The 14,012-nt window shown below is 47.6% G+C and overlaps 2 protein-coding genes across 11 annotated transcripts in view; one reads left to right on the top strand and one right to left on the bottom strand.

Annotated features, from left to right (window-relative positions):
• LOC120900681 (protein Shroom) overlaps positions 1-14,012 on the bottom strand; it is a 186,504-nt gene that overhangs the window by 5,805 nt on the left and 166,687 nt on the right. For 4 of the 5 annotated variants that reach the window (XM_040308004.1, XM_040308008.1, XM_040308005.1 and 1 more), the window contains exons 8-9: positions 10,362-10,679; positions 1,139-2,934 (exon numbers count right to left, since the gene is read on the bottom strand). In XM_040308004.1, the coding sequence (XP_040163938.1) occupies positions 1,139-2,934; positions 10,362-10,679 (2,114 nt within the window). The remainder of the gene's footprint in view (positions 1-1,138; positions 2,935-10,361; positions 10,680-14,012) is intronic. The other variant, XM_040308009.1, reaches the window with a different exon arrangement.
• Positions 6,151-10,224, top strand: LOC120900682 (flocculation protein FLO11-like). Of its 6 annotated transcripts, none has more exons than XM_040308014.1 (3): positions 6,151-7,501; positions 7,880-8,543; positions 8,886-10,224. In XM_040308014.1, exons 1-3 carry the CDS (start codon positions 6,303-6,305, stop codon positions 10,095-10,097), a joined length of 3,075 nt encoding a protein of 1,024 aa, XP_040163948.1. In that variant the 5' UTR covers positions 6,151-6,302; the 3' UTR covers positions 10,098-10,224. The 6 variants fall into 6 exon arrangements, with proteins under 6 accessions (XP_040163948.1, XP_040163947.1, XP_040163946.1 ...); XM_040308013.1 differs by having other exon boundaries at positions 6,152-7,001; positions 7,230-7,501; positions 7,880-10,224; XM_040308012.1 differs by having other exon boundaries at positions 6,152-7,086; positions 7,294-7,501; positions 7,880-10,224.

The raw sequence follows: 14,012 nt of genomic DNA, 5'->3' as shown, positions 1-14,012 counted from the left end.
CAGACCACCGATTGATCTCAGATATCGAGTAAAATTGTGAAAATTTTGGATAGCGTTAGGAGTGAATCCATAGAAAAAGCATCAAAGCATCCAGTTTGTTATGGATCTAACTGTCAAACCAGGTTTTCTTCCTATTTTAGTTTTAAGACGTCAAATTGCACTGGATAAGCCCACCTGATATATCCACTCACTTTGAGATCTTCCAAAAGGGAAAAAGACATCCACTTTTTCCACTTTTACTCACATGAACGACCCTAAACCTAATCGACAACGGAAACAAATTTTCAAATTAACGGTGATTTTTTTCATCATTTCTCGCGACTGCCTGCTTGTACCTATTACTTTCTCTACCTCCAATAGCACCTCCAATCAACGTTTTTTGAGGTACAGTTTTTCATTTCATTTTCCAACGTCCGCTATTAAACGCATTATTGGGTGTTACAGCCCGTGTTTGGTTGTTTGCTTTTCCTACACACCTATGTACAAGTACACATACACACACACATCACAATATTGTTTACCATTTTCCCTACACCGGGGTAAGGGCTTTTTTCCGTGCTATTATTATTTCCCTGTTAGAGCCTTCTTTCCAAAACTAACTTTCGATTTTATCGCGATCGCACTCGTTTAATGCTTGTTTTGCAGATATCCAAGGGGGAGGACAATCGCCATCATCCAACCCAAAAAAGGTGGGAACACTTGGTGGCGCATTGTTACCACCTATACCACCCATCATCATAAAGCAAGTTAGAGTAGTGCCGCTGGTACCCTTTTTCCCCCTCTTGTTTTGTTGCTTTACTGCGGGGAAATTGAACGAAAATCTCTTTTATTGCCCTTTTGGTCAACGGCTTTTGTTCCACTTTCGCACGAAGTTGGGGGGTTGGGACAGTTTTATTAGGATCATTGGAAATGGAAATGTATCCATAAACCATCCGTGAAATGTACCACCCACCACCGCACGGATCGGGCATGTGTAATTATAAGTCCATTTTGTTACTGCGAGGGAAAACGATATCTAAAACATCTCGATTGCGATTGCTCACAAGCTTTTCACACTATTCACACTACCTTTCAACGATCAACCTATCACATCGTATCACTTTGTCAGAGTCCTTTAGGTAACCTCCAACACACTTACCCAGTATGGTGTGCAGCTTGTCCGACGGGGACAGTTGGCTAACGAGATCGTGCGACAGCTTATCGCAATCGATCTCCTCCGGGTGCAGCTTGCGCGGAGTTGACGGCGGCGGTGGCGGTGGTGACGATGACGACGAAGACAAGGGGGCGAAAAACTTCTGTCCCTGCTGCTCCTTGCCGCTCGGTGGCGTACCGGGCGGACTGCCAATCGGACTGGTCGTCGACGTTGCAACCGAGGTCGACGCTCCGTTCGAGCACTGCTGGCTAACCGTAGCCGCTTCCTGCTGGTCCTTCGCCCTCCTGCCACAGTCGATCGTAAGCTCGGCAAAGCCACGCGCCAGACCGGCGTCGTCACTGTCCGTTTGGGAGGCCGCCTCGGAAGTGGGCGCCTGCACGCGCAGCACTATTTCCGTCCGCTGAAGCGGGAGTGGCGATGGTGGTTCACACGCCACTGCGTCACCGGCCACCGGCGACAGGTTGATCTCCTTCGTGACGCGTTCTAGCGCCCCTGGCGATCCGCTGACTGTGTGCTCACTAACACCACCAACACCGTTTACGAGAGGTTCGGCCGTGCTGGGGCAACTTTCTCCTTCCTGCTCTTTGGCCACGACAACCACTGGAACTGTTGCTGGTGCTGCGTCGTTCGACGACAACGCATCGTCGTCGCGTGTGGACGTGCTGGCGGACGAAGCTTCACTGTCTAGCGCTGGCTCGTTCGGGGCCCGCTCGGCCCCTGCAACGGTACTGCCGCCGGTCGGTGGTGGTAGTACGGTGGCGTCGTGTTGGTGCTGCCGCTGCTGCTGCTCGAAATTGCCCACCTTTTCGGCAGTTCCAGCGCAATTATTTACAGTTGGGGGCTGCGCTGTGGTCCACACCAGACCAGAGTTGCCGTGGTTGCTCAGCGCCGGGGAGGGTGTGGAGGGCAGCGGGGGCGGTACCGTATCGTCGGCGGGCAGTGCATGATGCTCGTCACCCGCTGGCTCCTCCTCCGCCACAGGTTCCATCTCCTCCGGCACCACCGTGTGGGTGATGGAGGCGATCGAGGTCAGTGTGGCGGTGGCGCTAGCGTTGGTGGTTGGGGCCGCTTGGGGCAGGCCAAGGATTGTGCCGTTGTGTAGATGGTGGTGCTGGTGGTACATTGCTCCTCCGCCGTGCACATCGGCCGTGTCCAGGATTTGCGTCTTCTTCAGATCGAACGACGACTGGGAGGTGTACTTCGGCGAGGTCGCCTGGATCTGGGCGAGCGGGGGGCTCGCGTTGCCATTGCCGTTGAACACCAGCGCCGGGGGAGGCCCGGTAGCAGGTGTCTGAGGTCCATCGCGATCCTTCGCGGCGTCAGAGGAGGACGTGGATGTGGTGGAGGAGGAGGTGCTGAAGTTGAATAGCGACTTGAGACTGTTGGCGGTGGAGATGATCGGGGCCGAGTGGGGCTTCGGCTTGATACCATTGTGATGGTTGTTGATGCTGTTGTTGTTGCTCACACTGTTGTTGTTGTTGTTGTTGTTGTTGGTGGAGTAGAGCGAGTATTTCACGCCGGGCGGAAGCACATCCGGCAGATTACACTTCGGCGAGGCGGTGATGATCTCCTCCGGGAATCCGTCGTGTCCTCCGCCGCCCGCAGCACCGTTTGTAGTGGTTGTAGTGGGGCTTGTAGTGGTGTTCGGGCCGCCGACTCCCGTGTTGTGATTGATGCAGTCCTCGTTCGAGGTCAGCGTCAGCTTGTAGCTGCCATGGTCCGGGTCCGAGTGCAGCTTGTCCCGTGGCTGCCTCGGCAGGTAGGAAGCCTTCGAGTTGCTCCTGTTTTTAAGAGAAGAAGAAAAAGGAATGCAAAATTAGAATTGGAATGTTAAAGAGCACCGCTACACACCAATCACAGTACATCGCAAACCACACCACCGTACACGCTGCGTGCCCGCTGCCAATACACCAAATGCCTTCAAACTTTTTTGAATGGAGCGAAACAAGAACGCGGATGTCGAACTGTGCTTTTGCTGAGAGAAATCCAAACCGGATTCCCGTATGTCTGCTCCCCCTCCTCCTGAACTCCTGAAAAAACAACCCCAAAAAACCTTACCAGGTTCGTCGCCTGCTTTGTTCAGCTCTCTTGGACTTGAGCAGCAGTTCCTCTCATTCCAACAGAGCCAACCCTTTGCACGCGCACGCGCACACACGCTGCGGCTGTTGTTTTCCCAAACGCTTCCGAAAACACTCTTTCGCGCCGTGTGCCCTCGGCTTCCTTCCCTCGGCCAACTTCCGACACGAATTAACCGTTTTTCGCATGTTCGCATTTTCTACATCATCATCAAGAGCAGTCGAACTCGAAACAAAACAAAGCAAAAAAAAACCCTGGGAGGGGTTGGATTTTTTGGCACATTTTATCCCTCTCTCTCTCTTCGGTGGGTTTGTTTCCTCCTATCGCACCTCCAAAAGTCTCCCGAATGCTTTTTCCCCACCGGTTAGGGCCACCGGGCCTCTGCGGCCGTGCGAGAGGTCATAACGAAATGTGTATAATTTTAATGTGCGCGCAGATGGTTCGATGGGCGAAAGAAAACCGAACCGAACGCAGATTAACGGGATTCGTTGTGGTTGCAGGCGAGTGGGGAAGTGTGTGAGTAGGGGGGAGGGCGGGGACGAAGGGATCAAATCAAGGCAAATGTGGGGGATGAGTGGAGAGGACAAGTCTTTGAGGCGGGTCTGCATCTTAATGAGCTGAATGGAATTAAATTATTGACGGTCCCAAAAAAAAAAAAAAAGGTTGTCAGAGGGATCGGGGTGTGGTTGTGGTTTTGAGAAGCGCCCTTTAAGCGGGGAGGTGGATGTGGTTGTGTGGCAATTAATTGAGTTGTAGGTTTGTGATTGAGGAAGTGTGTTATTTGGGTGAATAGAACGGAGCAGTTAGAATTGGGGTTGATGTTGAACAGGTTTAAGATACTCATTTTCTATGACATAAATTCGTTTGGAATAAAACAATATTTTTTCGCCTTAATGTTGAGGAACAGTCTAACCAGAAGAGTCTTTTAAAGCGTGAAGAAATACGCATCATTTGACTTCAGATTTCGATTCAACTAATTTTGAACATTCATCAAGCGAACGTTTCGAAATGTACCGGCAATTGCATACCATTCGGGGCAGCAACATGTACACATTGCATACCCTTAAGGCGCTAAAGAAACTAACTTGCTTCCAATTTCGACAGGCAGATGGCGCTAGCATTCCACTGTTTGGTTCACGGAGGTTTGATTCAAAAGAGAAACCGTTGCGTTTACTTTTTCGTTGCCTTATTTGACTGAAAAATGGATGCAATTATGGTTTTTGGTGTTATCCAGTTTGAAGTTTTGGAATATTAAAATGAAATTCAAATAAAAGAAGATCTTAATGCTAGAAATTATCATATAAACATCCACTTGTTGTGCGACTATGTTTCTTCTTGTTTCTTTTCTTTTAATAGAATGATTATTAATGATAAAAAAGTGATAGATTGGGCAAATATTGATAAAATGGCAAATTATAACTCACTACGGCGCACGCTCTCTTACAACAGTCTCTTGAGCGACGCCTGAGACAGACGCTAGAAGTGTGATAGTGACGAACCTTTCCTTGTGCAAATAATTTCCATGAGTATACCGGTTATCAGCATTCGGGGGAAACACAGTTTGTGTGTCAATAAACTTGTCACACCTTACCCACAATGACCGATACCTTTTTTTAGAATGAATAATCACGTATCAATGAAGTAGGACTATTTTTCTATCGGAACTGGCATCCCTATACGAATTTCCCCACTATGCTTCCCGTTCTACTATTTAGCAACGACCTTGTCTTGTACATAAAAAAAACAACATTCCCGCAAAATGCTTCGACAGAAAAGAAAATCGATACTTAATTTAAAACACAGTGTGAAATTATGAGAAAGTGATCGACCAAAAGCGGTGGCAGCGGAAGAAAAAACAGTACAACGGCGGGGAAAGTGTCTGTGTGTATGTGAACTGAAACTGTCTACACACGTATGTGATGCAGCATAGATGCCCCGTTCAGACGGCGGCCAGCGTTGATGGTGCGTCTTTGTGTGGCCATTTATTGCGCGCCCATTCTCGTGCCGCGTCCCAACACCACCATCGAAGAAGGGAAGCGGGTGGACCGTTTTCAGCACCTTTTTTATTGCCGTACTTTCCCCCCCCCCCCTCACTGCTTCATGCAACGAACAAACGGTTGATTAGTGTCAGGAAGCAAGGCCCCTGACGCGTTTAGAGAAGGCACTAAAATGGACGCAGTTGTAGTGACACATTTACTGCCCCGGCGGAGAAATGCTTTCACAGTTCGGGCAAGATGCATTGCGCAGAAAAAGCAAAAAATGCTCCCCGTCGCTAATCCCAGCTGACAGAGTGACCTTAATATCCCGTTTCTCCTCCCCTGAGCTGATGGGAGAGAATGCAACTATCAGCAACGACGAGCGGACCGCGATCATACATGGTCACGAATTGGTTCGGGTTAATACGCACGAAATAAATCAACATTTGAAAACAAACGGCGTTGCGTTTAATCATCACATTTCCTTCGTTCTGTTTCTGTTTCTCCGTGTGTCACGATCAAAACAATGTACGAAAAGTAGGATACTTCATGTGGCTTCTGACTATTTGTTGTGCGGAAGGCTGGTAGAGGAGGGTGTGTGTACCATTCAACCTTATCGCGCCTCACGTTGCAGCAATGCGTTTTACTTTCCAATTACATCTTCCTGCTACATCACCCTCATAATACACGGTGTACGTACGCGGATTCGGTGTGTCAAAGATAGGTCACAGCTAATGAAGTGCAGCGTATGACGATTATTTGGGTTGGCGTATTTGAGCATTCGCCGTTCACGCGGCACTTGATGGGCGAACGAGAGTAAATGTGATGATAAAGCTTCGATTGTTGATCAAAATGCTATCATTTCTGCCACTTGACGCCACCTTTCGATATGAGTTTATTGATATATTTGTAAGAACATTTGCACTATATAAAAGGGCACCGAACTGGTGGGCAATGGGCAAATTGATCTGGACCGGGCAAGCTGAACCTAGTGTCAGAGCAGCAGTAGATTGGCAACTAAGCTTCAAGGAATAAGTGATTATTGTGTTTGGTTTATATCAGAAATTGTGCTGTAAAAAGTGTGTCAAAAAGTGAAAATGGAGTTTAAACGGACACTTCTGCTTACGATGCTGACAACATCATCTTTCTTCCTGCATGTGTCGGCAAGCTTCATTTGCCCAAAGTATGACACTTCACGACAGTTATCTTCTCTATACGCAATGCCTCACAGCCAAACGGGCTATGTGACATGTGTTGGAAGGATCAAAATCGCTGCCCACTGTCCGGAGGGATCGGTGTGGAGTGATGCAGTGAAAACATGCGTTCGACAATACTCCTCCTCGGGAGTTCAGGAGCGAACGAGACGAGATACCGCAATAGAAACAGTGACCACATGTGCAACGGTTTGCCCGCAAGTGTTCGATCCGAGGAAGCTTGTGCTTGTGGAGCATAGTTCTTGTACGAAATATAATCTGTGCGTTCTTGGGCTGATGCTGACTGTATCGTGCCCGAATGATTTGCGGTTCAATAAGGAGCGGTGTGAATGTGATTTCAAGGAAAAGGTTTATTGTGAAGGTGAAGATCCCGTGACGACAACAGTGGATTATTCATCAACCACCGATGCGACGACAGTTTATGATTCAACAACAAAAGATTCCACAACAGAAGAGTCTACCACTGAAGTCGCAACATCCGAGTCAACGACAGAAGATTCTACAACAGAAGAATCTACTACTGAGGTCGCAACATCCGAGTCAACGACAGAAGAGTCCACTACAGAAGAGGCTACCACTGAGGTGATAGTATCCGAGTCCACGACAGAAGATTCTACAACTGAAGAATCTACCACTGAAGTCGCAACATCCGAGTCTACGACGGAGGATTCGACAACAGAGGAGTCCACCACTGAGGTGACAGTATCCGAGTCCACGACAGAAGATTCGACAACAGAAGAATCTACCACTCAAGTCGCAACATCCGAGTCTACGACGGAGGATTCTACAACAGCAGAATCTACCACTGAGGTCGCAACATCCGAGTCAACGACAGAAGAGTCCACTACAGAAGAGTCTACCACTGAGGTGACAGATTCGACAACAGAAGAATCTACCACTGAAGTCGCAACATCCGAGTCTACGACGGAGGATTCTACAACAGAAGAGGCTACCACTGAAGTTACAGTATCCGAGTCTACTACGGAGGATTCTACAACTGAAGAATCTACCACTGAGGTCGTAACATCCGAGTCAACGACGGAGGATTCTACAACAGAAGAGTCTACCACTGAGGTCGCAACATCCGAGTCCACGACAGAAGATTCTACAACAGAAGAATCTACTACTGAGGTCGCAACATCCGAGTCAACGACAGAAGAGTCCACTACAGAAGAGTCTACCACTGAGGTGACAGTATCCGAGTCCACGACAGAAGATTCTACAACTGAAGAATCTACCACTGAAGTCGCAACATCCGAGTCTACGACGGAGGATTCGACAACAGAGGAGTCCACCACTGAGGTGACAGTATCCGAGTCCACGACAGAAGATTCGACAACAGAAGAATCTACCACTGAGGTCGCAACATCCGAGTCAACGACAGAAGAGTCCACTACAGAAGAGTCTACCACTGAGGCGACAGATTCGACAACAGAAGAATCTACCACTGAAGTCGCAACATCCGAGTCTACGACGGAGGATTCTACAACAGAAGAGGCTACCACTGAAGTTACAGTATCCGAGTCTACTACGGAGGATTCTACAACTGAAGAATCTACCACTAAGGTCGCAACATCCGCGTCAACGACAGAAGAGTCCACTACAGAAGAGTCTACCACTGAGGTGACAGTATCTGAGTCCACGACAGAAGATTCTACAACTGAAGAATCTACTACTGAAGCCGCAACATCCGAGTCAACGACGGAGGATTCGACAACAGAAGAGGCTACCACTGAAGTTACAGTATCCGAGTCTACTACGGAGGATTCTACAACTGAAGAATCTACCACTGAGGTCGCAACATCCGATTCAACGACAGAAGAGTCCACTACAGAAGAGTCTACCACTGAGGTGACAGTATCCGAGTCCACGACAGAAGATTCTATAACTGAAGAATCTACCACTGAAGCCGCAACATCCGAGTCTACGACGGAGGATTCTACAACAGAAGAGGCTACCACTGAAGTTACAGTATCCGAGTCTACTACGGAGGATTCTACAACAGAAGAGGCTACCACTGAAGTTACAATATCCGAGTCTACTACGGAGGATTCTACAACTGAAGAATCTACTACTGAAGCCGCAACATCCGAGTCAACGACGGAGGATTCGACAACAGAAGAGGCTACCACTGAAGTTACAGTATCCGAGTCTACTACGGAGGATTCTACAACTGAAGAATCTACCACTGAGGTCGCAACATCCGATTCTACGACGGAGGATTCGATAACAGAGGAGTCCACCACTGAGGTGACAGTATCCGAGTCCACGACAGAAGATTCTACAACTGAAGAATCTACCACTGAAGCCGCAACATCCGAGTCAACGACGGAGGATTCGACAACAGAAGAGGCTACCACTGAAGTTACAGTATCCGAGTCTACTACGGAGGATTCTACAACTGAAGAATCTACCACTGAGGTCGCAACATCCGATTCAACGACAGAAGAGTCCACTACAGAAGAGTCTACCACTGAGGTGACAGTATCCGAGTCCACGACAGAAGATTCTATAACTGAAGAATCTACTACTGAAGCCGCAACATCCGAGTCTACGACGGAGGATTCTACAACAGAAGAGGCTACCACTGAAGTTACAGTATCCGAGTCTACTACGGAGGATTCGATAACAGAGGAGTCCACCACTGAGGTGACAGTATCCGAGTCCACGACAGAAGATTTTACAACTGAAGAATCTACTACTGAAGCCGCAACATCCGAGTCAACGACGGAGGATTCGACAACAGAAGAGGCTACCACTGAAGTCGCAACATCCGAGTCTACGACGGAGGATTCTACAACAGAAGAGGCTACCACTGAAGTTACAGTATCCGAGTCTACTACGGAGGATTCTACAACTGAAGAATCTACTACTGAAGCCGCAACATCCGAGTCAACGACGGAGGATTCGACAACAGAAGAGGCTACCACTGAAGTTACAGTATCCGAGTCTACTACGGAGGATTCTACAACTGAAGAATCTACCACTGAGGTCGCAACATCCGAGTCTACGACGGAGGATTCGATAACAGAGGAGTCCACCACTGAGGTGACAGTATCCGAGTCCACGACAGAAGATTCTACAACTGAAGAATCTACCGCTGAAGTCGCAACATCCGAGTCTACTACGGAGGATTCTACAACAGCAGAATCTACCACTGAGGTCGTAACATCCGTGTCAACGACGGAAGATTCTACAACAGAAGAGTCTACCACTGAGGTCGCAACATCCGAGTCAACGACAAAAGAATCCACTACAGAAGAATCTTCCACTGAAGTTTCAGTAACTGACTCAACTACAGAAGATTCAACAACAGAAGAGTCTACCACTGAGGTCGCAACATCCGAGTCTACGACGGAAGATTCTACTACAGAAGAGTCCACCACTGAAGTGACAGTATCCACTGCATCTTCAACATCTGAAGTGCCTACATCCGAATCAACAACGGAAGCGTCAACTCAATCGATATCATTATCAACGATTGAAGTAACACCAGATGAAACGACTTCAAGTTCCTCCACAGAAACAACAACTGCTCTCCCAGTATCTTCAAGTACGGAGAGAACGCCAGTGTCGGGTGCCGAAATTGTTACCGGCATTTCAAAAGCGTTTGAAAAAGTGTCGAGCATTTTTGAAACATTAGCCAAAATATTTGCATCGGCCATTAAGAGCAACTAGAATGATAGAAACATGTTGTTGACTGAATTGTAAATTATTTTTGTATATAAAATTGTAACAACTCGTTTGACTTAAAATAATAAACACACACAAGTATTAAATAAAAAAACACTCAAGCAAAAGCAAAGCCAATTCTTGAACGGTCCCTGCCATCAAAGCATTTCCATTTAGCACATATGAATGCCACAACGAACTCAAAGCAGCATGCACAATTGCAAAACTCACACACAAACACACAGGCACACTGAACTGGTTCGGACTTACGTCAACGCTATCGAGCGCTTCATCCTGAAAGGACTGGGGATTCTTGGACTGAGCATCTCCAGCCAGTTCTTTGAGCTCGAGTGGCAAGAGGAAGATGAGGACGAGGCCACGGAGCAGGCAGATGAGGAAACTGTTCCATCCGTGTCACCATCATCGTCATCATCGCTGCTGATCGCATAGCTTCCACCATGCCGACAATTTAGGGAGTAAGCGGTCGTTATGCTCCGATCGGCGCGTTTTCCATCCTCGTCCTTTGTGATTGGCGTTACCGGTTCAGGACTCGTTACGTGGTAGATGTAGTAATCCTTGCTCGTGCAGCTATAAATTCGTGATGTGCATGCATGCGTTCAGTGTGTAAATCATTGTTGAGGTACCGTTTGTAGTGAGGGATTGTAACGTTTTTATGATTTTCGTATGCATGTGGTGTGAATTGTGAATGAGTTGTAGAAATGCAATAAAAAGCAGGGAACAAAATCAATCACAAGAAAAAGGTAAGAAAAAAGATGCAATTAATTATACACGAAAGGGAAAGGGTAAATCATAATCAAATCAAGCCCCACTTCAATGCTTTGCCTCAACTTCATTGTCTATCATCAAACAAGCAGCACACTTCACATGCGGCCTTGCACGATTGAGAGGGAGGGTGGGAATAAACAACGACGGAAGAGCCGTTGGATCTCTTTTCACTTTCAACTTCATTTGCCTAACCTTGCGCTCCGACGTCCTCAAGGAGAGAGATGGATTTAAATCCACACAAATCCCAACGATCCAGTGGCAATGCTTATGGTTTTGTAACGAGACATCAATAGCTACACTGCCTTAGATATATAGGTTAGCGCTTTGGAGTTGTTTCGTTTGCGTGTGTTTAGGCCACTCTGTTTTTTTGCCGGGAATTGGTAAAGTGTTTATTTCTATCTCTGCTCTGTTTATTGTTTGTATTTTCAATAACTTAGCCTCCCGGTGGTAGCCTCCACATATGGAAGCGTAGTGGCTGCGTTTGGTCTAGTCGCTTGCTTCAACCGTCTGCATCCATTCCGGGCAATGAGTGAAACCTAAGCCAAGCTCCGTCACACCGCATAGGCACACAGCTGCGAACTGACCTCGTTAACAACCTTCCCGCGGCTGTTTGCGCAGCACATAGTGGGCCGCTGGTGCCCGCCATTCGGAAGTATGTTTATCCTTCTCAATTATTTAGCTCGCGTTTGTTGTTTTGTTTTCCCAATCACGAAGGTGTTTTCCTTCGAGTGTCATCGTTTCGGCGGCGGTGTGGCCTACACTGGTACTTCTACTACAACTGCACTTCTCAACGTGAGCACGCGTGTGTGGTTGGAAAACTTTAGCTTTGCAGGGGAAACAAGCTTCCCGAGCTCGACTTCAAGAGGAGATGATCAAGTAGGCGACACGCGATAGCACACGTTTCTAATCCGGATACTGATCTGCTTCCGTAGTAACCCGTGAAGCAAACAAACACACCTCCGACGTGATCCAGCTGAGCAAAGGTAAAGTCAAAAGGCCACCGAAAAATAGTCGATTGTCACACCGCCCGGGAAAGAAAATGTTACCGCCGCCCAGGGAAGGCAATTTTTCTCACCCGCCACCAAAATTCCAATCTCGCCCCGCCACTTTTCGACGTGTCGCTGTGAGATTTAACGCCTTTCGATGAGCGTTTGAGAAATTTGCCCAATCGGTGTGTATGTGTGTAACTGTCCACCTCACCATGTGTTCCACCGTGGAACCGGTAGTGGAAGCCGGCACTTGGGGGGGACAATCACTTATCTTTACGGTTAATCTCTGTCGCGGTTATGCTCGCACAGTGTGTCATCATCATCGCCGCACTGACGTGTAGTTTCACGCCACCTCCCCTCACAGCATAACAGGCGAGCCACAAATAACGATCCTGTCAGATTAGGCGGAACCAATCACGACGAATCTGCGTCAGTTTCCGCACAGAAAGAGATTGCCAACAATAATGAGCGCTCGCGCTCACATTCAGTCGCTCGCGCCAGTCCAGTTTGGCGGACGCTAAAGTGACAGCTGTACGTCAAGTTTTTTCGGGTTTTTTCGTAGAGCTCATAGTCGTCTCGCCGAGACAGGATGTCAAATTGTTCAAAACCACACACAACCTACCTCCAGAGCGGGCTAATGAAAGCGCATGAATGGGCTCTCTCAGGCTCTGCTCGGGATCCTTGCGTAGCAGGCAAATGGTTGTAAACTACGCTACAAATCGTTTGCTAATTTGTGTGCACACCGGTCCGTTTCGATGGTGTTGCTTTCAAACTATGCCGCCCGGAGGCTATTATGCCATCGGTGCCATACAGACGCGACGCCTCTTGCTGGGCGAAAGGGTATTGGGCCGCCGAGGTGTTTACCTTCGAACGGAACTTCAATTTTGGTGCAGATGTTATGATGCCATAAATGTAGTAACAAATGGTTTCAGCAAATTGGCTCATTTACTTCTCACAATGCAAAATGGAGGAGATTCTTTTTCGGAGAAGTATTTATAAGGTTTTCAATGGGAGAATCGTACATCTTTGTAGGCTAGTTCCATTTACAATGAAACACTAGCTTCCAATACTTCAATTTTAAATCTTTCCTCTACGTTCGTTCATAACAGCATAGTTCTAATGATCAATAAATTGCCATCAACGAAACAAAATGGTGTATGCACTTATCTTATCAACTGCTAAAGACACCATTTGTATTAAATTACAGCTTCTGGTGTAGTTCACAAAGTCCATTCCCTCAAGAATCTATTCAAGATTAGATAAATCACACCTTTAGCGTATTCAACTGTCTTAATAGAACCTATTCTCAGTCAGATCAACTCGAAACCATAAGCTTCAACTACACGTTGCTTCTACACGAAGGCCACGACATACACACACTGGTCAATGTCGCTTGGTTTACGTGCGACGACGACTCCCTCCGTCATCTTTCTCGCCGCACCAAACCGGATTCGGATTATCTGCTCTTGAATCAGGTGGCCGAGAAGTTCTAAGATACGCGTGCGCTTAGATCAACGGATAGGTTACCGGCAGGCACTCGCAGTATAATGGAGCGTTTAGCGTGTTTGTAGGCAGAATGGTTTTTTTTTGCCTCACCCGTTACACTGTTGCCCATAGACTACAACGCACTGGATCCGGGGCGTAAGCCAAGTAAATGGCTTACGTGGTGAACTACACACACACACACACACACACACACACACACACACACACACACACACACACACACACACACACACACACACACACACACACACACACACACACACACATCGTTCGTGACCGGTTAATAAGATTATGTTGCTTCTCCGACTGTGGTGGAATTGGCTTAGTTCTACGGCTATGGTAGGTTACGGTCACGCTTAAGCCCTCAAACCCGCGCACTCACGCAAACAACTCGCTCGCTTGCGGGCATCGTGAGCTCCCTCCTTTCTAATGTGCAAAATGATGCAAAATCGAGTGGAAGAACGACACGAAAATCTGGCCTCTAGTTGCAGGGTTCAAACACCATTTAATTTAAGAACCTCTGCCATCGTCCAGAATGCGTTACTTGGGTCGTAAATTACAGTGAAACAAATTGGCACACGCAACTGTGTACCGCAACTTTACCGATGCTCGCGAGAGCAATCTGACAGAATTGAACCAA

Source organism: Anopheles arabiensis, chromosome 3 (assembly GCF_016920715.1).
Source record: "Anopheles arabiensis isolate DONGOLA chromosome 3, AaraD3, whole genome shotgun sequence".
In the NCBI taxonomy this organism is placed as follows: domain Eukaryota; kingdom Metazoa; phylum Arthropoda; class Insecta; order Diptera; family Culicidae; genus Anopheles; species Anopheles arabiensis.
The sequence above is the reverse complement of the archived record's forward strand: the minus strand, read 5'-3'. Positions and strand labels throughout refer to the sequence as shown.

Coding starts and splice junctions, on each gene's coding strand:
- LOC120900682 (XM_040308010.1), top strand. CDS start 6,303: ATGGAGTTTAAACGGACACTTCTGCTTACGATGCTGACAACATCATCT. Junction 7,502..7,879: donor TCTACCACTGAGGTCGCAAC/ATCCGAGTCCAC, acceptor TGAAGTCGCAAC/ATCCGAGTCTACGACGGAGG.